This window comes from Protopterus annectens, chromosome 8.part1 (genome assembly GCF_019279795.1).
Source record: "Protopterus annectens isolate FY-2018-M chromosome 8.part1, PAN1.0, whole genome shotgun sequence".
Classification (NCBI taxonomy): Eukaryota; Metazoa; Chordata; order Ceratodontiformes; family Protopteridae; genus Protopterus; species Protopterus annectens.
This window is the reverse complement of record NC_056742.1, coordinates 82,040,080-82,062,004: the sequence shown is the minus strand read 5'-3', so window position 1 is coordinate 82,062,004 and position 21,925 is coordinate 82,040,080. Positions and strand designations below refer to the sequence as shown.

General features: G+C 41.5%; 1 protein-coding gene across 3 annotated transcripts in view; it reads left to right on the top strand.

Annotated features, from left to right (window-relative positions):
* The window catches only part of ACSF3 (acyl-CoA synthetase family member 3), a 1,464,159-nt gene extending 1,460,616 nt beyond the window's left edge, over positions 1-3,543 (top strand). For all 3 annotated transcript variants that reach the window (XM_044081689.1, XM_044081688.1, XM_044081690.1), the window contains one exon: positions 2,421-3,543. In XM_044081689.1, coding sequence (XP_043937624.1) covers positions 2,421-2,538 — 118 coding nt within the window. In that variant the 3' untranslated portion in view covers positions 2,539-3,543. The remainder of the gene's footprint in view (positions 1-2,420) is intronic.
* Positions 3,544-21,925: the final 18,382 nt, after the last annotated feature.

The window sequence follows — 21,925 nt, the reverse complement described above, 5'->3', positions numbered from 1 at the left end:
GAAACCTTGACGAGTGGATGGGAAACAGAAAATTTACCCCGGGGATCACTGCAGTGGCTCTGCTGGACAGAGGCACAGGGAACTAAGGGCTCTGCTGGACAGAGGCACAGGGAACTATCTAAGGGGGTGGCGAAAGCCAACACATTCTGGCTAGGCTTATAGATGCCCTCGGGCAGATAGCATAGTACTTACCTATGAGCCTATGAATTACTACCTAACCTCTGACCCTGCCCTTTCTAAGGCAGTATATAACCGAGAGACCTGATGGAATAGCTGCAGCTAAATGAGGACCAAAGTTCTGATCCAGCCAAATCTTAGTTATAAAAGCAAGAGCAGCATGATCTAAAAAATCAGATATAATACTTGTCTTCTTGTGTATCGACCTCTGTAATATAGGGCTGAAAGGGAGTGGGTCCCTGCTTCCTTCCCATGACAGTTCATAGAGACCCTTGGTGCTGTTATAAGATAAGAGTGCTGACAGTTTTCCTTGGGGAATTTGCATTGAACCTTCCGGTCGAACACTGTTATGTGTCCAGGCATTTTCCCTACTGACTGGTTAAAATGACTATGTCTGCAAATATGATATGTTGCTGTTTTTAATCTAGACAAGATAAAAGAGCATCAAGCCAGCAGCATAGATCTGGAATATTTTAGGCCCGTTTAAAAAGGAAGACAGTGTGATTCAAATTATGATAGTTTTAAAAATTAAGTTTCCAGACTAACAATCTATAGTTAACTTTACTGAAAGATAACCCAGCTATACTAAAATAAACATAAATACGGAGCAATGATAAATAAACAATTTGCAACAGCAGCTGAGTCAAAAACAGACTCAGTAAAGACATACTCTTAGAAAAATTTATTAAATATCACTGCATATCATAGCATTAATAAGATATTAAGGTATTGCAGGCTTCAAACTATAAAAAAGAACAGTCTGTAACTCAGACTAAGCATTAAAAGCACTTCTAAGCATCAGTTCAAAATGAAGTTGAAAAAATTGCAGGTTAACAGTCTCTGGTAAAATTTACAGAAATAATCCAGCTATATTAAACAAACATGAATACATAACAAAGTAAAATAAGAAAATTATAAATGTAGCTCAATCAGAAAAGGCTCAATAAAAACAGTCCCTTATAACAAAGCTAAAAAGGTCATTCCAAATCATGGAAAGGTCATTCCAAATCGTGGAAATAATAGGAAAGTAGAGATATTAGTCATATACCATTATAAATAAAAGAATAATCCAAGAGCTAAAGGTATCTCAGAATTTTGGTTCATTGTTGGAAATAGGAGTGGGAAAAGTGCATTGAGAGTCCTAGCATGTAGTGGAAAATAGCCTTAGTCATAAATTCCAATCTCTCTTCATTCCTGGCTCAGCACTAAATACAGTCCCGCAAGGTAATGTTTCTCATATACAAGAAGCCCTTCCAGTAGAAAGAAACTGCAAGTCTGCCATAATGACCTAATACAGTGCATATCCAGTTCAAACTAGATGTCTCCTTCAAAATGCAGAACAGTAGCTCCAAACACAGTTGGGCACACAATGACCACTAGGCAGATGACAATCTTGACTAGTGTCAGAGAATCTACTCCCCATAGAGTTTACTACACTTAGATCAAGAGATCACTAACTCCTCTCCCCACCGAGAGATCAGTTGTGTCAATCCAGGGACCACTAGCTCCTCTCCTTAGTGGGAGTTCACTCTAGTCAAGCCAATCCACCTGTAGTCCCAGGTAAACTTTCTAGCAATAAAGAGATGAACCAAAATCAGTCAGCCTGCTGATCAGCTGACTTTCAAATCTGGGAGTGCTAGCAAGAGGAACTACCAATGGTAAGCAAGCTGCCAGTAGCTTGTAGGTCACCCTTCTCTGTAAATAAAAGAGTCAGTGCTTGGTATTACGGTATGTGGACAAAGGATACAGAAAAGTGTTAGGAAAAACTTAGTGCAGTTCCAGTCACACTTAGGCTCCACATCTTGACTAAACAAGGCAAATTGAATGATTGTAAACAAGAAACAAACCAGGCTAGGCAGCCAGCATTGTTAGTGAGGATCTTGCAGGAATCCATTAAGTTGTCCTGCCAGCTGCTTTCCACCAAATAGCAATTAAGTAGTAAGCATAGATTTTTGCATCTGTAAGGGAAATATGCTGTCCTCTTGAAATGTGTGCCTCTTATTCTGCGTAATTCCTTGCACCAGAACCCTATTTTAGAGTTGAGAACATCAGCATAATAAGTTATGAGTTCTTCAGCCATATGTTTATTTGAGATGACTTTTGTAATAAGACTGCTTTGCTCATATTATTTTAAGTGTGCTTAAAAAGGGAAATGGGGAGTGTGCAGTGACAACTAAAACTATTTTCTTGGAAGAAAAAAAAATAAATGACAGTGATGCATGTAAATTGTTTGTTGTTTCTAGGGAACACATGGCACCATATACTATTCCAGCAGAGTTGATCCTGGTGGAAAACATACCTCGTAACCAGCTTGGGAAAGTCAACAAGAAAGATCTGCTAAAGTATTTCTTTAGCAAATAGTCGGTGATGGAGTCGAACTAGTGAAAATGGTCAGTTATCATCTAATTTCAGATGCCAGGAATGCGAATGAAAGGTGGAAGCTGAGATGCTGATGACAGTGGGACTGTTTTGCCTAGGCACATCGGTATCCTACCTACATCCTTCTACTGTGACCACTGACATCACTTCCTGCAGTATTTTGAAACAGACCAACTAAGAATGGCAGAAAAAGAATACAAAATGATATATGTTTTGTCAAGACAAAGTTAAATCAGGTCATGTAGTGTTAGTTGTTCTGTAAAATACAAATGGAAGAAGCTAATATATATGCAGTTGTGCTTGATAAAACTAATGGTTAAAACTTTCAAAAGAAGGATTGTTGTATTCTGGTTGCCTTCCAGGCATGTTCCATGCCACAGCTGTAGTGGAATATTTGCTTCCATTTTTCCAGGCATTTTAAATACTATTTGCTGATTTTAACTTAAAAAGTGACACATGGCTCAGACTAAGAGGAATCATGTTCGGGCTATATTTTGAGACAATGTATTGTTGAATTCAAGCCAGTCTTTAAATTCATATATTTTTCTAGTTAAATGTTATATTCCAATGTATAAAGTAAAGATGCATGCCATCAGAAATGTCACACATACCAAAGTTAACTTGGTGAAAAGGGAATAGTCTTTATGTTCCACAGTACTTCCAACTTTTATGTACATAACTTGTTTCATAAGTTAAATTACCATAGGTCATACTAATAAAGCAATATAAAGACAGAAGTAAATTTATTTTATACTAATTTATAGTAATGCTATTTTAACCATGTCAGAATAGAATACATGTAAGTGAGTCATGACAGATAGTTTTATACATGAAGTGCTGTGACACTGACTGCCAACTCCAGTCTCTACCATTTTCAGAAACCAATAATCCAAAGCACACTTCCTTAGTGATTAAGCACATAATGCAGTGGGTTTTACCTTCTCGTGTATTACACACACACACACACACACACACACACACACACAAAAGTTGGACCAAAAATATAAATATCATTTAAAAATTCATTTTTATTATTAAACTTGTCAAAAATTAACTAGCACTTTGGTTTCTGCAATTTTTGGTTATTAGGGTATACCTGCACACCATCCATTTGGGTGGCTTTGCCTATATGCGCCCCTATTTTTGTTACCAACTCTAATGTTGCACTGCTACTACTACCACAGTTGCCATTAAGGGAAAACATCCTATCTTATTGTGATATTTGCAGTTTACCTTGTGTACCTAAATTACCGTATACTAATACAGGAAATGATGTTTAGCATTCACACTGCCTCAGTGGCATATGGGTTCCGTGCTTGCACAAACCCATACTGGCAGTTTTCCAGAGCTTAACATTCCCTCTTCTGACTCCCTGCAATAGGGGATTGCCTAACCCCTGTCACAGAAAGTCAGTTGTTCAGTCTTTTAGTGCCAGCTGAAGGACTGTCTCAGTTGGATCACCTCATTGTCATAATTTTGTGAATTATAGCTTCCAGATTAAGAAAACATCCCTTTGAAAAATTTCTCTTCTTCTTTATTATTGTATACTTTTCATTTCTTTTTGTTTTATTTATATATCTATGTATGGATGTATATTCATTTTTTATTTTTATATTCTTGCTATTTACTTCTGCTCTGTTTGTATGCTTAGAACTGATTTTAAGTAGTTATGGGGCTTTTCTAAAGTGTTCTGTAATTTGTACTGAGGAAACTGAAGGGCTGATGTTGTTAATGTTCATTCATTCATGACTGATGGGTATTGGTTCTGTCCTTGGAACAAATTGGCCATTATAACAAACTCACGCCAGCTAAAAAACTCTCGAGCTAAGCTTACCCATAGTGCCCCTCTCTCTATCACCTCAGATCTTGTTTGCCGCTTAGAGTATCAGGATGTATCAGCCCAGTTCTCAAGCTAAGTTGTTTAGCTTTTTTATTTCAGCTTTGATAATTTTTCTTTACCCTTGAGATTTCCCACATTTAATAGTAGTCATTGATAGTTTGCTCACTCTTTCTATCTGTTTAAGTGATTCTTTCCTGCTTCTTTACCAATTTTTTGCTATTTCTTCATACCATTGGTGGTACAGACCTCCCTTACCTCTGTGGTAATTTCTAATACCATTGCTGGTACCCCCCCCCTTTACCCATTGGGTATTCTTAATTACCATTGTTGGTAACCAAAAAAAATCAGTCTTTCCTTTTCTTGCCTGTGTGTATGGGTGTGCCTCCGCTTATCTTTTGTTGTTCTGACAGGGTTGTTCCCTCACTACTGTTGTGATTTGCTACTTGAATTGTTGATTGTTGTGATAATGGTTGATAAGAAGGGAACAACAGGCTTTAAACAGTGTGATAAGTGTGGCAGAAAATGACAAATTCCGACAGATATTTGTCCTGTGTTTATTGTCTTAGGGTACCGCATTTGAAAGTTCAACCCCCGTGTGACCTATGTAAGGGTTTTAGTGTCTGGACTTTGACTGAGAGAAAGAATAAATTTATACTGAAAGGTCACTTGAAAACACCTTTCTCGGCAGCTTTATCTGAGGCAGAGGGCTCAACCCCTTCTAAAACAGAACATAAGAAGAGGAGTCAGTCTGTACTTTTCTCTCCCCATACCAGTGAGACTAAATCTGTTGAGTCCCCCATGGAACCATAAGCAAAACATCCGAAACTGACTTATGCAATCTTGGCATCAGAGCCTCAAACTCCTTCTACGATGCCGTCCCATTATGGAACTGACAAAGACTTCAACAACTACGGTAACAACCATTACTACGGCACCAGTGCTTCTCTCAGCACCAAAAATAGTCTCTCTAATTCAGGTTAATATACCCTTCCTACACAACCTACTGCTCCTTTGGCCACTGTGCCGAAGGGTGAAATCTTACCTCGGACCCGATAGTCCCTGTCGGTAGATCCTTTTTTTGGACAACAGTTGAGTCCTTTTCTTGAACACCCTTATTTTCCTTCGGGGGTGTCAACCCATTCCTTCAGGATCCTTTCAGAACTTGATGTAATGAGACTCATGGATCAGCTCCTGGCGGCCAGAGGAATTCCATTTCCTTCTAAATCCTCCCTCCCACCTGGAGCCGAGAAGTTTTCTCCACAGACTCAGACATATATTCCTCCTTTGACCTCCTTGCAGGTATTGGAGCTCTCGATGCTGACGCCTATCCCGGTTCCAGCTTCTTCTGTTCCATTTGTAGATCTTACCATGGCTCTGGAGCCAACCCTGTGGTCCTGGACTCAGAGCTGACCCATCCTCGGGATTGTGACTGGTCTGTCGGTACTGTGACCCCTAGTACGGTGCCTATTTTTTCTATGGCACCATCTACTACGGTTCCTGTTGTTTTGATGGCACAGAGTCCTCTCATGGCTACTTCCCCGGGGGTGGGCTCATTGGAGCGGGGTGTGACCCCGGTCCCAAGGTTGTCTTTCTTGGTACCAGGCTCACATCCCTCTTTGGGCAGGCCTTCTTTCCAGGTGATGGAGATGACACTTGCTTCAGCAGGCTCACAGCTGGTTCCTTTGGCACCGGAATGCCACGTATACATGTCCTCTGAACCGCAGCTAACACAGTCCACTACTCTGGGACATTGAGCACGGGAACCTCAAGATATCCTACCACAGGGAACCCTCTCTTCAGATGCCCCCACTGAAGAAGTACCCCAGAAGAAATCGTACAAGAGGAAGCACGTGGATTCCCCTGAAGAATCCCTTACCAAAGATACAGACTACGATGAGGGGGAAGGGTCCCCATGGTCCCCTCCTGAGGATGTCTCCTTTGGAGACATAATAGAAATCTTAAAGCAGCGGGAGACTGAAAGCCCTCCAACCCTTCCTCTGAGTAGTCTGTATTTCTGCAGGCCTTTCATGCTGGATCTTCTACTTCCTGGGTGACCTCGCCTGCAAATGATCTAGTTCAGCTCATCGTGCAGCACTCCTGGAAGAATCCTGACTCTGTTGAGCCTATCCCCTGGAGACCAGACAAAATTCTCTCTCCTCCAGAGGATCACCTCCATTGGTCCAAAGGCTTAGCAGTAAATGCTATGGTGGTGGCGGCCACTAGGAAAGAACTCACCAAGGCGAGTCCTACTGTCCATCCTCCAAACAGGGAGTCTCGGACGATGGACAGTTTAGGGAAGTGGGTGTATGTGAGAAATGCTCCAGGAGATTCCTCCACTTCCATCTGGGAGCCAAACACTACCAATTCTGAGTGCTCCCCTTTGGTCTCTCTACAGCCTCCAGAGTGTTCACCAAATGCACAGCAGTGGTAACAGCTCACTTGAGACTGCAAGTATTCCGGGTGTTTATGTATTTAGACTATTGGCTCCTTACTGCCACTACCAAGCATCTGCAGCTTATAGCCGTACATTATACCCTAAAGCTAGCAAGATCCTTAGGGATCTCATTAAACAAAGAAAAGTCCAAATTAACTCCTACTCAAATCTAGAATTCATAGGAGCAGCTTTCAACCCTCAGTCTTGCCTAGTTGCCCTTCCATTTCATAGGCAACAAAGACTAAGGTCTCAACTCCGGGTGATATTCTCTCAGGACAAGGTTTCAACTACTAGGATCAATGGCAGCATCAATTACTATAGTTCCTCTAACAAGACTACATGAGACTCCTACAATGGCTGCTAGCATCACAGTGGTCCCCTTTAACTCATTCTATGTCCTTTCCGATTTGCATAACAGATCGATGCAAACAAGACTTAATTTGGTGGATGAAGCCAGAAAAAGACCTATGGAGTCTTCCCTTCTCACCCTCTCAGCCCAAGGCCTTAGTGACCATGGACGCTTCCCTGATGGGGTGGGGGGCATTTCCAGGAAAAGACAGTCCAAGGCACTTGGTGCCCCATGGAGGCCAACCTGCCTATCAGTGTTCTAGAACTGAGGGCAGTGCTTCTAGCTTTGCAAGCATTCGAGTCTGTCCTCCTGTCAGGGACAGTTGCTATCCAGTCGGACAACATATCCATAGTCTGGTATATAAACAAACAAGGGGGAACCAAATCCTACCTGTTGTGTTGAAAAGCCATGAAAGTTTGGCAATGGGCGATATCTTCCAACCACTTTCTGATAGCAATGCACATTCCCGGGGATTCCATCGTGATTGCAGACAAGCTGAGCATAATGCATTCTCGTGCCTCACAAGTGGTCTTTCAACCCTGTCATAGCGGCGAAGATCTTCAGTCGCTGGTGCCAGCCTTTCTGTGATCTATTCATGTCCCCCGCAAACTACAAATGCAGCAGCTACTTTACCCTAATCCCCCCATCAGGGGGAGACCCCAAGGGACGCTCTAATACACGATTGGCCATGGAACTTCTTTATGCCTTTCTTCCTCTGATCCCACAGTTCCTAAAGAAGGCGCTTCAGTTGAGAAGCAGAGTAATCCTCATTGCATCCTATTGGCCCCAACAAGTTTGGTTCCCCTTCCTTTGGCCTCATCCATTCCACTGACCATGGATTATGGATCCAACTCCAGAATTGCTGTCACACCCACAAGGGTTAATCCATCCAAACGTATCCAGTCTCAAGCTGACATCTTGGTTACTGCACTTCTAGTAATTGCCAGGCAGAATAATCTATACTCCCCCATATGAAATAATCTTCTGGCTTCCACAAACCATCCACCAGGAAACTTTATCTCAGCAAATGGAAAAGATTCATAATTTGGTCCCGATTGAAAAGACTAGACCCCTTCTCAGCTTCAGTGAGTTCTGTATTGGACTATTTATCACATCTCCTCCATTCAGGAGCGGCAGCTTCCACTATTCGAGTACACCTGGTGGCTATCTCAAACTTCCACAATGGATTCCAGGACTCATCTTTAATATCTCACCATCTCTGTAAGAACTTTTTGACAGGCATCATGCACATTAGACCTCTCTTCAAAGAACCAGTCGAACCTTGGAATTTGACACTGGTTCTACAATCCTTGACTCGTCCTCCCTCTGAGCCTGCTGCCACTTGTGATATAAAACTTTTATCCTGGAAAACTCTATTCTTGGTAGCAATTACCTCAGCAAGGCGAATATCTGAACTACAAGCTTTGTGCATAAAACGTCCGTACATGGTTTTCCATAAAGACAGAGTATCACTCCAGACTAATTCCTCCTTCTTACCCAAAGTTATTTTGAATTTGACTATTAATCAAACAATTGACCTGCCAGTCTTCTTCCCAATTGTTCTAATAAAGGAGAATATTGACTGCACTTGCTAGATGTGCATAAACAATTATGTTTCTACTTGGACAGGACTAAATCACCACGAAAATCTGACCAATTATTCGTATCCCTTTCAGGACCAAAATTTGGGAAAACCTGTTTCTAAAGTAACTTTAGCTAAATGGCTGAGAGATTGTATTTCTCTTGCCTACCAACAAAACAAAGCCCTTCTGCCAACTAAGGTCAAAGCTCATACATCTAGATCAGTTCCAACATTTTGTTGCCTTCCATTCAAGAGCTTCCATGGATGACATTTGTGCAACAACAACATGGGCTACTCCTCATACTTTTATCACTTATTACAAATTGGATTTGGCCTCCAGGGGGAGAGCATCCTTTGGCTCAATGCTGCTCAGGAATATTCTTCCATAGGGCCTTCCAGGACATAAAGTAGCTAGGAACTCTCTCCCATCAGTCATGAATGAATGAAGATTAACAACATCAGATAAAGAAGTTATGTTCTTACCATAACGTTCCATCTGTGTTGTTGATCTTCATTCATTCTTGACATCCCAACCTCCTTCCCCCTCCGAAAGACTCCTGGAGGTTCAGTTTTGGTCCTAGCCTCGTGTTAGGGAATTTGCTCAGACAAAGCCTCCGCTTTCTTTTTTACGGGCAAACTTAATCTGAGGTGATAGGGACAGGGGCTCTATCGGTAAGCTTAGCTTGAGTTTTGCGAGCTTGTTATAACAGCCGACTCAGATCCGAGGACAGAACCAATACCCATCAGTCATGAATGAATGAAGATCAACAACACAGATGTAATGTTATGTTAAGAAAATAACTTCTTTTTCTATGGTGCCAGATGAACACTAGGCCTCATGTTTCTTTTCTTTATCTGCTTCACTTGAAGTTCTGATAGGAAAATATTGCATTTTTTCACTTTTTCTTATTTTTTATGATATTTACACATGATGCAATATTGCTAGAGCCTATTTTATCATAAAGTCATGTTTTACCGCAGATTACTTTATCTGCATTTTCTGTGGAGATTTTTTGGCAAGGGGAATCTCTTAACCAAATGCTTGTTTATGCTGACTTCAAAGGTTTCTATTTGATATTGGGGCATATATTAGATTTTTTGTCATTATTTGGACAACTGAATTTTACTTGGTACTGTGACTGTGTGCACTCTTTACTGTACTATGCAGGTTGTAGGGCAAGGCTTAGCACAATTTAAACTGTTTTTTTTCTGTATTCTGTGCAGTTTAGCTGTATTTGCTGTTGGGTGATATAGTCTATTTTTTCTATTATTGCGGCCTTCCGTCAGCTGTTAATAATGTCAGTGTATAATTCTGAATGGTGTTTTTTCCCCCTGACTTGATGGATCCTGATATGTTTGCCCCCCCCCTCAGTCAAATCCAATTGTACCCAAAAAGAAAAAAAAAAGAAAAATAGTCAACATAAACATTCTTCAGCCTATGATTTGTAAATCTGTTGCCTTAAGCCAGCCCGCAAACCACTTATGTTTTTTTCCTGTCACCCTCTGGTGTGAGCCCGCAGCCCTCTGTGGATCAGATACATCCTCCTGGCTTGTTCCAGTACCTGGTTCAGGTATGGGAGAACCAAGTCCTTTAGATGCAGTAAAGGTCCTGGTAAGAGAACCCCTTTCAGGCATATTTTGTCATCTAGTGTAGTTCAAAGTAGGAAGAAACAGAAACTTCAGCACATGGCAGGTTATTACCATGTATAGGCTGATGTGGTTTCCTTAGCTAAGAGTGCTTTATAGTCAGTTAATCTCAGAGGCTATGTTCCTAGACAGAATTATTTGGCTACCTTCTCTAGAGATCATTTTAATGCTGCATATTGTGATGGGGGATCTGATGCAGACAGTAGTCAACAACATGATTCCACCCAGGCTGATTCTTCAGAACGTGAGCAGGTTCAAAGACCCAAGCAAGTATTCACATTTCTACAGATGCTTTAGATTAGCTGTAGAGATGTATTTGTCTGGAAGCAATTTGGAGCTTTGTCAGAGTTTATGATCTTATTGAGGATGAGATTCCAGATGTTTTTTGGCTGTTCCTCTCTTACTGGCCTTAGAAGATGTCTGTAAAACTGCATGTAAACCCCTTTGACTAGTGAACCAGTTCCTAAAAAGGCTATGAGGAAATACAAGGTATATACTCTGATCCTGCAATGCTTTTTGCTCTATTGCCAGTTGACTGAGATGTGGTTTCTCCAGCTGCTAACTCTGACAAGAGAGCCTTGGCTATTTCTAACCCTACACCACCAGATAAAATTAGCAAGTGGTTGGCTTAATATAGTAACTTATTCATAGATTTTTAAATTATCAGGGCTTCATATCAACATTTATTTTGCAATGCACATACAGTCTAGATGAACTTGCTGTATCTTTGGCTGCTGAAAATAAGTGTTACATGAATGAGATTGTTTCTAGATCAAAACTATGTTTTTTGAAATCCTGCATAAAATTTAACAAGCACCTAACCATTTAACTATCTTTGACCTACACAACTATTCTATACAGCCAACCTCCACCTCCACCTCCACATACCTAGAACTATAGCTTGATCAGTCACTAATTTATTATATAGACAAAGACAGAGCCAAAATAAACTCCCTCCTCTTCTGTGCTAAAAAAGATCTCCCCTTTTCTATCCCAGCCAGCTAGAACAACCATTAGCAAAGGTGTTCTCCTTTCTCAACTTGAATATGAGCTCCCATTTTTAGCTTCTGCCTCCAATAAAAACATTGTCTCACTTCAGACTATATCTAACAACACCTGTCGATTCATTACAAAAACACTTCTATGTGAGCATCACTGTATCACCTTAAAAGAAGCTAAATGGTACCTATAAAGCAAATAAGGAAATCAACACTTATTCCAAACTCAGAATGCAACTTGAAAGCACTTCTTCCTATAAGCCAAATGCTCCTACTTCAACCGAGGACATATCACCTAACCTAGCTCCTTTCTGATTCTCTTCTCCTCTTTCAAGATTCACTGGAGATTGAAAAAAAAAAATAACAAGATACTGCACTAACATGGCTGAGTACTGAAAAATGTTTATTCAAAATAAAATAAAATGTTAAAAGTAAGCACTTTTGCGATTACAACATCGCTTCATCAGACTGAAAATTGAATGAAACGGCACTCAATTTAAAATGAGACTAACCCATAAATTTCTAAAATCAATTAAGCCATTTAGAATAAAAGGTATAGTCACAGGAAAAACTGCACACAAGTTCAAGTTGCAAAGCTTAAAAAATAAAATACTGGAAATTACACAAGCAAGAAAATAAAAAATATGTGCATACATATAATATTGTACAGAAATAAAAACTAATGATGTTATATAGTCCTATCTCGCCGTAATTCTTGCTGGATGAGTTCGGAGCCGATATTTGGCTCCGACTTGGCCGATACTAAAGCTCGAGAGCTTTTACTGGCTCAAGGCTAACCCCTATCCCATGGTGCCTCACGGCAATTCCCCAGATCTTGCTTGCCGCAAAATCTTCAAAGTTGTCTCCTTACTGGCTCATTGGCTAAGTAAAAGATTTATTTACTAAATCTTGCTTTTTTTCTGCACCTTTTTTCCATATCTTGATTCTTACAGTTTCCTTGTAGTTTCTAGCTTATTGTGTGATTGTACTGAGTGTTTGACCCCTATTTCCCCCCTTAGGAAAGTACGGTCCATTTCAGTTAGAAGGACATAGTTGCCCATTTAAGTTAGAGGGCTTTTCCTCCCCTGTGTGTTTCTTCAAAAAAAACCCCAAACAAAAAGAATCTTTCTCTTCTCTATCGTTACTGTTCTTGTTGGAATTGTTATCAGTAGATAGTAGTTTGGTATAGTTAGTGTTGGTATCTTTCTAGGTAGCTTCTCAGTTTGTTCCTGTTAGCATGTCTAAGGAGAAGGACAGAGAACATGACCATCACCCTTCGGGGTTTAAAAAATGTGATAAATGCTCGCAAAACATGTCTTTGGATAGTCACACTAGCTGTGTGTACTGCTTAGGCGAAGAACATTTGCAAGAGCCCTGTACCTTTTGCCATGCCTTCAGTACTAGGGTTTTGAACGAGAGGAAATGAAAGATGATAGATAGGGGTCTTATGACCAATTCCTTCCAGGAACAGCTGGAACTTGGTCAGACAGCTCCTAAAACTTCTAAATGAAAATCATCAGCTCCAGTTTCGGAACCGTCAAAAAAGTCCAAAGCATCGGAGCCAAGGAGTTCTGGCTCCGATTCAGCTTCTTCTCTCTTGGTACCATTGGTCTCTTCGGTGCCGAGGCAACCTTCGGTACTGAGACAATTACCTGACATTCCCCCTGTCTCACTTACATTGAGATCTCCTATTTTGGAGAGGAGGAGATCTCCTTATGTCTGCACCCGATCCTCCAGAACACTCTCAGATTAGGACATCAAACGGCTGGTGAAGAGGTTGCTGTGTGACCCAGCTCTGGCAAGAAAATTAGCCCCTCCAGACCAAAAAGCTTTGGAGCTGACCCCTTTGCAAACCACTGCTCCTCCTCTGACTGCTTCGCTCTCGGAGCCAGTCACTTCAGGTTCTTCGATGTTGGATCTGTCGATTCCGAGGATTCTCCATGTTTCCTCTGAACCAATAACTCTATCCTCAGCGGCTCGGTCAGGAGCCGAGAGATCTGGGAGCCGATGATCTCTAGTCGACTCCGAGGGGGATAGTCACCCTGGGTTTTCTTCGGAACTGACCCTCCCTCTCAGCACTTCAGCTCAACTCAGCTTGGATCCCACATCTGCTTTGGAGCCATTCCCCCTTGCTCTTAGCCGACCATCCATTTCTTTGGAGCGGAGGTATTTTTTGGAGCTGGGAGGAAAGGCTTTCGAAGCAATAGAGAAGGCTTTATCCCCTGCAAAAGCCATACCTTTGGAACTGATGTCCCACCAGCAGCCAGCAGCAGCCTCTTCTCCCCTGCCACTCCCACAGCGTAGGGAACCAGAAACTCAAGCAGCCCCCATTGGAGGTGCCCCCCCTTCCGAGACCTCCCCAGATCATTCCACTGGAGAACTCCCTCGGAAGAGACTTTGTAAGAGGACGCATATTGACTCACCTGAATCTGTCATGTTTGACACTGATTTGGAGGAATCAGAAGGATCCCCTAGATTCCCCTCTGAGGATGTCTCTTTTTCTGACATCCTAGAAATTCTTAGACAGAGGGGAGATTGGAAGACCTCTAACCCTACTGAGAACGAATCAGTGTATCCTGAGGCCTTTGGTTCCCGACCTTCCACATCCTGGGTGACACCTCCTTATGACCAACTCTTAGGGGTCATATCGAGAAAAGCCTAGACCTCCCCAGACACAGTGGAGCCCGTCCTGAGGAGGCCAAACAAATTTATGACCACACCTGAAGATAAGTCCTTTCTATCCAAAGGAGTTCCCATTGATGCTATGGTTGTAGAAGTGGCCACCAAGAAGGAGTTGTCCAAAACATCTTCTAATATCCATCCTCCTAACAAGGAGTCCAGGACGGTGGATAGGTATGAGAAGCGTACCTTCTCTTCAGTGGCATTTACTCTAAGATCGCTGAATTACCTTACCCATCTCACTCGACTTCAAAGGGATCTCCTGAAGGAGTTGGGAGATACCCTTCAGGGTTTAGTAGCTCTGGGATCCACGGATAAGGTTTCTCTGCAGCTCTCCACACTTACGCCGATAGCTAACTCCTCCACGAGGCTGATATCATATGCAGCGGATGGAGCGAGTAGGGCAGCCACTGCAGGAATCTCTCTCAGGAGACATTCTTGGATGCATCTTTGCAACTTCACAGAATCCTTTGTCTTCCTTCACCAATGTCCCCTTTGATGGTTCATCTCTTTTTGGACCTCAGGTGAAAGAGACCTTGACCAGGTGCGAGCAGAAAGGGAAAACCTTATCTGCTGTAATAGTCCATTTCTCCCTTCTGTCTAGACCCTATCCCAAGGGTAGTATGGGAGGGAAAATGTGGTTCCATAAATCCCAAAAAGGTTTCCCTCAGGCACAAGGTCAACCCTCCCCTAGAGGCAGAGGGGGAGGATATAATGGAAGATGCCGTCCCCGTAGCAGAGGAGGTCCGCAACACCAGGGAGATAGAGAAACCTTCTCTGATCATCCCTTCCATCACCCCTGAGGGGTTGCCTGACTGTCCGTCTCTGGAGGCAGTCGGGGGTCATCTATCGCTGTACCCAAATGCCTGGCCAAACATTTCACAAGATCGTTGGGTACAGACCATAATATCCAGAGGTTATCTAATCCCCTTTGTTTCCGATCCCCCAGTAAACCGGTCTCTACCAGGCGTGCCACTCATTCAGCTAGACCGTGCAACATCAGAGGTTATCTCGTTGCTGCAAAAAAGAGTCATCCAAGAAGTCCCCACAGAGCAAATAGTATCCGGAACTTACTCTCGATTCTTTTTAGTTCCAAAAAATACAGGGGACTGGAGATCAATTCTACATCTCAGCAGACTCAACAAGTCCGTAAAGAAATCAAAATTCCGAATGATCATTCTGCAGTTGATATTTCCCTTTATCGGGAAAGACAATTGGATGTGCTCAATAGGTCTTCAGGATGCGTGCTACCACATCAAAATGGACATGAACTCCAGAAGATGCTTCCGGCTAGGAGCCAGTCATTTTCAGTTTCAAACACTGCCCTTTGGCCTCACTACATCCCCCAGAGTGTTCACCAAATGCATGGCAGCGATAATGGCTCACCTGAGACGTCAAGGATTCCAGGTGTTTCCATACCTAGATGACTGGCTCCTCACTGCTACCACAAAGCATGAACTCATCAGAACCAGGGACGAGACTCTATCCTTGTGCACCAGTTTAGGCATCACAGTCAACCTAAAAAAAATCAGTCATCTCCATCACAGCACATTGTATTCTTAGGCTCAGAAATAGACTCAACCACCATGTCAGCAAGACTAACACCAGAAAGAGAAGAATCATTACGCAGCCAAGTCAGGTCCTTGCTAAACCATCACAAAGTCCAGGCCAGGGTAGTCCTTCAAGTCCTAGGGACTATGGCTTCCTCCATTCTATTAGTTCCTCTAGCCCGTCTGTACATGAGAGTACTTCAGTGGCTACTCTTTGCTCAATGGTCACTGCAGGATCTGACATGGTAGTTGCATACAGAACAACTTCTCTTAGGTCGTCCTCTTATCCCTCCTCAAGAAAAGGCAGTTTTGACCACGGACACCTCCCAGATTGGGTGGGGGGGCATTATCTGGGAATGATGTTCCAAGATACTTGGCAGAACCATGAGAACCACTTGCATATCAATGTTCTGGAGATGAGAGCAGTGCTATATGTGTTGCAAGCACTTCACAGCTCTCTTCCCACCAGGACAGTTGCGATTCAGTCAGACAACATGTCTGTTGTGTGGTACATAAACAAGCAAGGGGGAACCAAATCTTACCCGCTTTGCTGAAAGGCCTTAAGAGTTTGGAAATGGGTGATGGACACTCAACACTTTCTGGTAGCGACACACATCCCGGGGAAGTCCATTGTGATAGCAGACAAACTCAGTCTTGCAATTCTCATGCCTCACGAGTGGTCCCTGAATGCAGAAGTCATGAAAGAGATCTTTCACAAATGGGGCCTGCCTTGCTGCGACCTATTCGCCATACACCTGAACAACAAATGCAGCAGCTACTTTGCCCTAATTCTCCATCCGGGGATGTCACCCAGGGGTGCTCTAGTCCACAATTGGCCCCTGGGGCTCCTTTATGCCTTCCCGCCTTTTCCTCTCATTCCAAAGGTAATACAGAAAGTGAAACAGTTGACCAGTACCCTGATCCTCATTGCTCCTTACTGGCCTCATCAAGTCTGGCTTCCCTTCCTGTGGCCCTACCTCTTGGAGGAACCATGGATTCTGGAAACATCTCCAGACCTCCTGATTCATCAATCGGGGCAGTTCCATCTTACCATTCACACCCTAAAATTAACAGCATGGCTGCTCCAGTTCTATGTAGTTCCGTGCGTTTCCCTTTTACTTTCAGTCAAACACATTCTGATTTCTTCCTACAAGCCTTCCACTTGGAAGTTATACTCCAGCAAATGGAAAAGGTTCTCTGTTTGGGCTGTAAACCAAGGTTTAGATCCATATACAGCTCCAATAGAATCTATTTTGTCCTTCCTTGCGTCCATCTTTCATGAAGGAGCTGCGGCTGCTACAGTTAGAGTTCAGTTAGCTGCCATCTCTAATTACCATTTTGGCTACATGGGAAATCCCATCATGTCCCACTCTTTGTGCAAAACCTTTTTGAAGGGAGTTCTTTCCAGGCCTCCAGTCAAACAGTCACCAGAACCCTGGGACCTAAACTTAGTTCTCACATCCTAAATGTCTTCCCCCTTTGAGAGCCCTCTTCTTCATCGGATTTGAAATTATTATCTTGGAAAACACTATTCTTAGTAGCCATAACCTCTGCTAGGAGAGTCTCAGAATTACAAGCTCTTGCTATTCGTCCTCCTTACATTGTTTTCCACAAGGATAGAGTCTCACTTAGGACTAACCCTTCTTTTCTTCCCAAGGTATGTTCAGAACATGATCTTAACACTACTGTTGAGCTACCAGTGTTTTTTCCAAATCATTCTAATAAATCTAAATACAGGCTACACCAGTTAGACATCCACAGAATTCTCAGGTTTTACCTACACAAGACTAAAGAATTTAGAAACTCAGATCAATTATTTGTTTTCAGACAAAAATAAAGGCTTGCCTGTTTTTAAGGTTACCCTTTCAAAATGGCTTTCAGATTGCATTTCCTTTGCTTATCAGACTGCTGACAAACAGTTACCCAACAAAGTTAAAGGCCACTCTACAAGGGCAGTATCAACTTCATGTGCCTTTAGATATAGGCTCCCAATTGATACTATTTGTGCAGCAGCTACTTGGGCAAGACCGCATACCTTTGTCACTCATTACAAATTGGATTTGGCCTCCTGGGACAGGTCATCCTTTGGGTCCACTGTGCTGAAGAGTCTCTTCGCTTGAGCCACCCGGGATAAAGTTGCTAAAGAATTACGGCGAGATAGGACTACATAACATAAAGAAGTTATGTACTTACCATAGCGTTCCTTATTTGTAGTCCATCTCGCCTACATTCTTGCGTCCCTCCCTCCTGCCCCCTTCCTGTTCCTGGAGGATCTGGTGGACTATACTTGTGCTGTTTGACCTGGTTGTAGTTGCTGTCCATCTGCCAAGGATAGTGTTACACTATGTTTGTCTGGATGTACACAGTTTTATGTATATATATATATATATATATATATATATATATATATATATATATATAGTTTCATAACTATTAGGTTCTTATTGCTTTCTTGCAAACAAGATCTGGGGAATTGCCGTGAGTCACCATGGCGCGATAGGACTACATAACATAAAGAAGTTATGTACTTACCATAGCGTTCCTTATTTGTAGTCCATCTCGCCTACATTCTTGCGTCCCTCCCTCCTGCCCCCTTCCTGTTCCTGGAGGATCTGGTGGACTATACTTATGCTGTTTGACCTGGTTGTAGTTGCTGTCCATTTGCCAAGGATAGTGTTACACTATGTTTGTCTGGATGTACACAGTTTTATGTATGTATATATATATATATATATATATATATATCTATATCTATATATATGTATATATATATATATATATATATATATATATATATATATATATATATATATATATATATATGGGTCTACCTGACATGGTCGACAGTTTATTTGGTCGACAGTTAATTTGATCGACAAGCATTTTAGGTGGGGGCTGTGGCCCCCACCCCCCTAACTATATATATCAACTCCAGGGTTGCACAACATTGGGGAAGGGGGCAAATCTGCTTGTCGACCAAATGAACTGTTGACCAAATGAGTGTCGATCATATGAACTGTTGACCATGTGAAGGGGACCCATATATATATATATATATATATATATATATATAGTTTCATAAGATCTGGTGAATTGCCGTGAGTCACCACGGGATAGGGGTTAGCCATGAGCCAATAAAAGCTCTCGAGCTTTAGTATCGGCCAAGTCGGAGCCGAATATCGGCTCCGAACCCATCCAGTAAGAATGTAGGCGAGATGGACTACAAACATGGAACGTTATGGTAATTACATAACTTCTTTTTTGAGTGGATGTGCTTTCAGAAAAGGTTTCCAGGCTAGATACCCCATTTAAACCAGTAGGTTTGGGATTTTACTGTTTAATGCAGAGAAACCACCTGATTTAAATGGGGTATCTAGCCTCAAACCTTTTCTGAAAGCGAGTCCACTCAAACATTAGTTTTTATTTCTGTACAATATTATTTGTATGCACATAATATTTTATATTTTCTTGCTTGTGTAATTTCCAGTATTTTATTTTTTTATTTTTTAGGCTTTGCAACTTGAACTTGTGTGCAGTTTTTCCTGTGACTATACCTTTTATTCTAAATGGCTTAATTGATTTTAGAAATTCATTGGTTAGTCTCATTTTAAATTGAGTGCTGTTTCATTCACTTTTCAGTCTAATGAAGCGATGTAATTGCAAAAGAGCTTACTTTTAATGTTTTATTTTATTTTGAATAAACATTTTTCAGTACTCAGCCATGTTAGTGCAATATTTGTTGTTATTTTTTGGTTTACATATCTTCTTTTACCGCACATCATCCTGTTCCTGTGTTTTTATCCAATCTTTGTTATTTGCTGAAGATTGACCCACTTTAGAAACTAATGTATATATTTTACATTTAAGACTCTTTTTGATTGTACATTGCACTATGATTGTTCACTAGAATGTACAGTTTTTTTTTCTTATGTAATTAGTCTGAACTACTCTGTTATTGCTTACATTTTTGTATTTTTTGTTTGTGAAATGTTTCATATGTTACCTGGGCTGAGCCTGAAATTGGTCAACATTGATCAGTGCACTATACCACTAAATATAAATAAAATGAAGTAAAATAAATATGTCAGGTTTTAAAACATGCTTTGAGGAATCTCTTGAAATGTGTGGATACAATTTCTTGAAATGCAGCTGCTTAAATTGTATTGAAAGGTACGCTTGGCTACATATCCAGAATTTTTCTGAGGATTAAAAAATAGTAGATTTTAAATGCTGCTTTAAGCTCTGAATTTGTGTTTGAGAATCTGGGTTGCAGAAGGACCAAACAGTGGGATGACAGACTATGCCGAGACTCGGGCATCTCATCCCTTCCTCCTGTCCCTCCTCCCCTTTCTCCTTCCTCAGGCTTTTACTCAACATAGCAGCCTGGCCACAAATAATCTCAGACAAATGGATACTGAGAATAATTCAAATAAGATAACTTTTGAAAGTGGACAGAAAATCCTCCACCCTTCAGGAAATCCCTCCTCAGCATTCACACCAGACACATCTGTTCTCCCAGTTCCACTTCAAATGTTACATGTAGGGGTTATGGAATCAGTTTCTGCACCACAAAAAGGAAAAGGATTTTACTCCAGAATCGTTTTGGTACCCAAAAAGGAGGTATCACTGTATTAGATTTATCTTGTCTGAATAGATTTCTGAAAATCCCCAAATTCAAAATGTTCATCCTGCACACAGTCCTACCCCTTCTTCCGGGCTGCTGTTTCATGGTGATGTAAGATATGAAAGATGTTTATCATAACAATCCAATTACAGCTTGTGTCTGGCTCACATTATCAGTCTTCTGCATTAACTTTTGGGCAATCTACTGCACGTTTGAGTACTCACAAAGTACCTGTCTTCAGTGGTTGCTTACTGTGCAGTACCCAGTCATGTGGTACTTGATCAAGCAACATGATACAAGGTCATACTAACTTTGCATGGTGGGCAGTGATGGCCTGGGATCTAGTTTTACAGCATTCTCTGACACTTCAGGCCTCATACATCCTATCAAACAAAACATAGTGGCAGACTGACTAAACAGATCCTGGACAGACCCTCATGAATGTGCACTCAGGATAGAGGTCTCCAAGGGTTTGGTCCAGATATAATGAACACCTCAAACAGATCTGTTCACCGTCTTTCAAAACAGACAGTGGAAAAATTCTGTTTGAGACATCAGCCATGCTTGGAGGACAGACACTTTTTTTTGACAGGAATGTTCCTTTTTGCATTTCCACCTTTTTCACTGATACCCAAGGTTCTTTTGATGATTCAGAAAGCATTACCATTGATCGTTGTAGTGACCCCTTTTGACCAGAGCAGAGTTTGTTCTCCCTTTTAATGGAATTGGCCAAGGGCAATTACCACAAGCTTCCTCACATTCTGGATTTGCTCACACAGTTTCAAGGACAACTGGTGTACCCCAACTTAGAGCAATCACAACTAACAGCCTGGATAATTTTATGTTGATACCTTTTAGCCTTTTGTTTTATAAGGATGTACAGCAAGTATTGAAAAAGGTAAGATAAAAATCTTATTTTTATAAGTGGAAAAGGTTTTCTAGATGGTGCTTAACCAATATCAGAAGGCCCAATATGGTGTGCACTCCTCTGGTTTTGAAATTTTTGTGTGAGGTACTCACAAATGGCTTTTCTTGTACATATATCTAGGGGAATCTTGCAGCCATCTCAGGTTGTCTGCCCATAGATCCCCCAATTTCATCTCTTTTTGTGGTCAAACAGTTTATGAAAAGAGTGTTGTGCTTGAGATCCTCTTGAAACCAAATTACTCATCCTTGGGATCTCAACTGTGTTCTTTAAAAATTGTCCTTATCTTCTTTTGAGCCTTGCTTTATAGGCTGATTTGAAGTTCATCACTTGGAAAACTGTTTTGCTTATTGCTCTGACATCTGCAAGGCAAGTTTCTGAGCTGCAAGCTGTCGTGCTGGGCCAGGCTTTTTTGATTTTCCACAATGACAGGGTTGCTTTATGCACTAATCCATCTTTCATGCTAAAAATCAATGTTCATCACATTGATCAGTGCTGCAGTAGCCTTAGCTATATGGGTTATATCCTGCCAAGGATATAACAGCTGGACAGATTCCAAAGCTCCAGGGCACCTTTCACATGACAAAACTGTCAGGCAGCTCAAGCTGAGCTGACTAAAACACAAGTTTAGACACCAATCCCTTCAGAGCTTTACTGCCATCAAAGAGTACATTCCTGTAAGGCTTTTGAATATCGACGGTTAGCTTGGTGTTATTCTTTGCTGATGTTCAGGTCAATTGC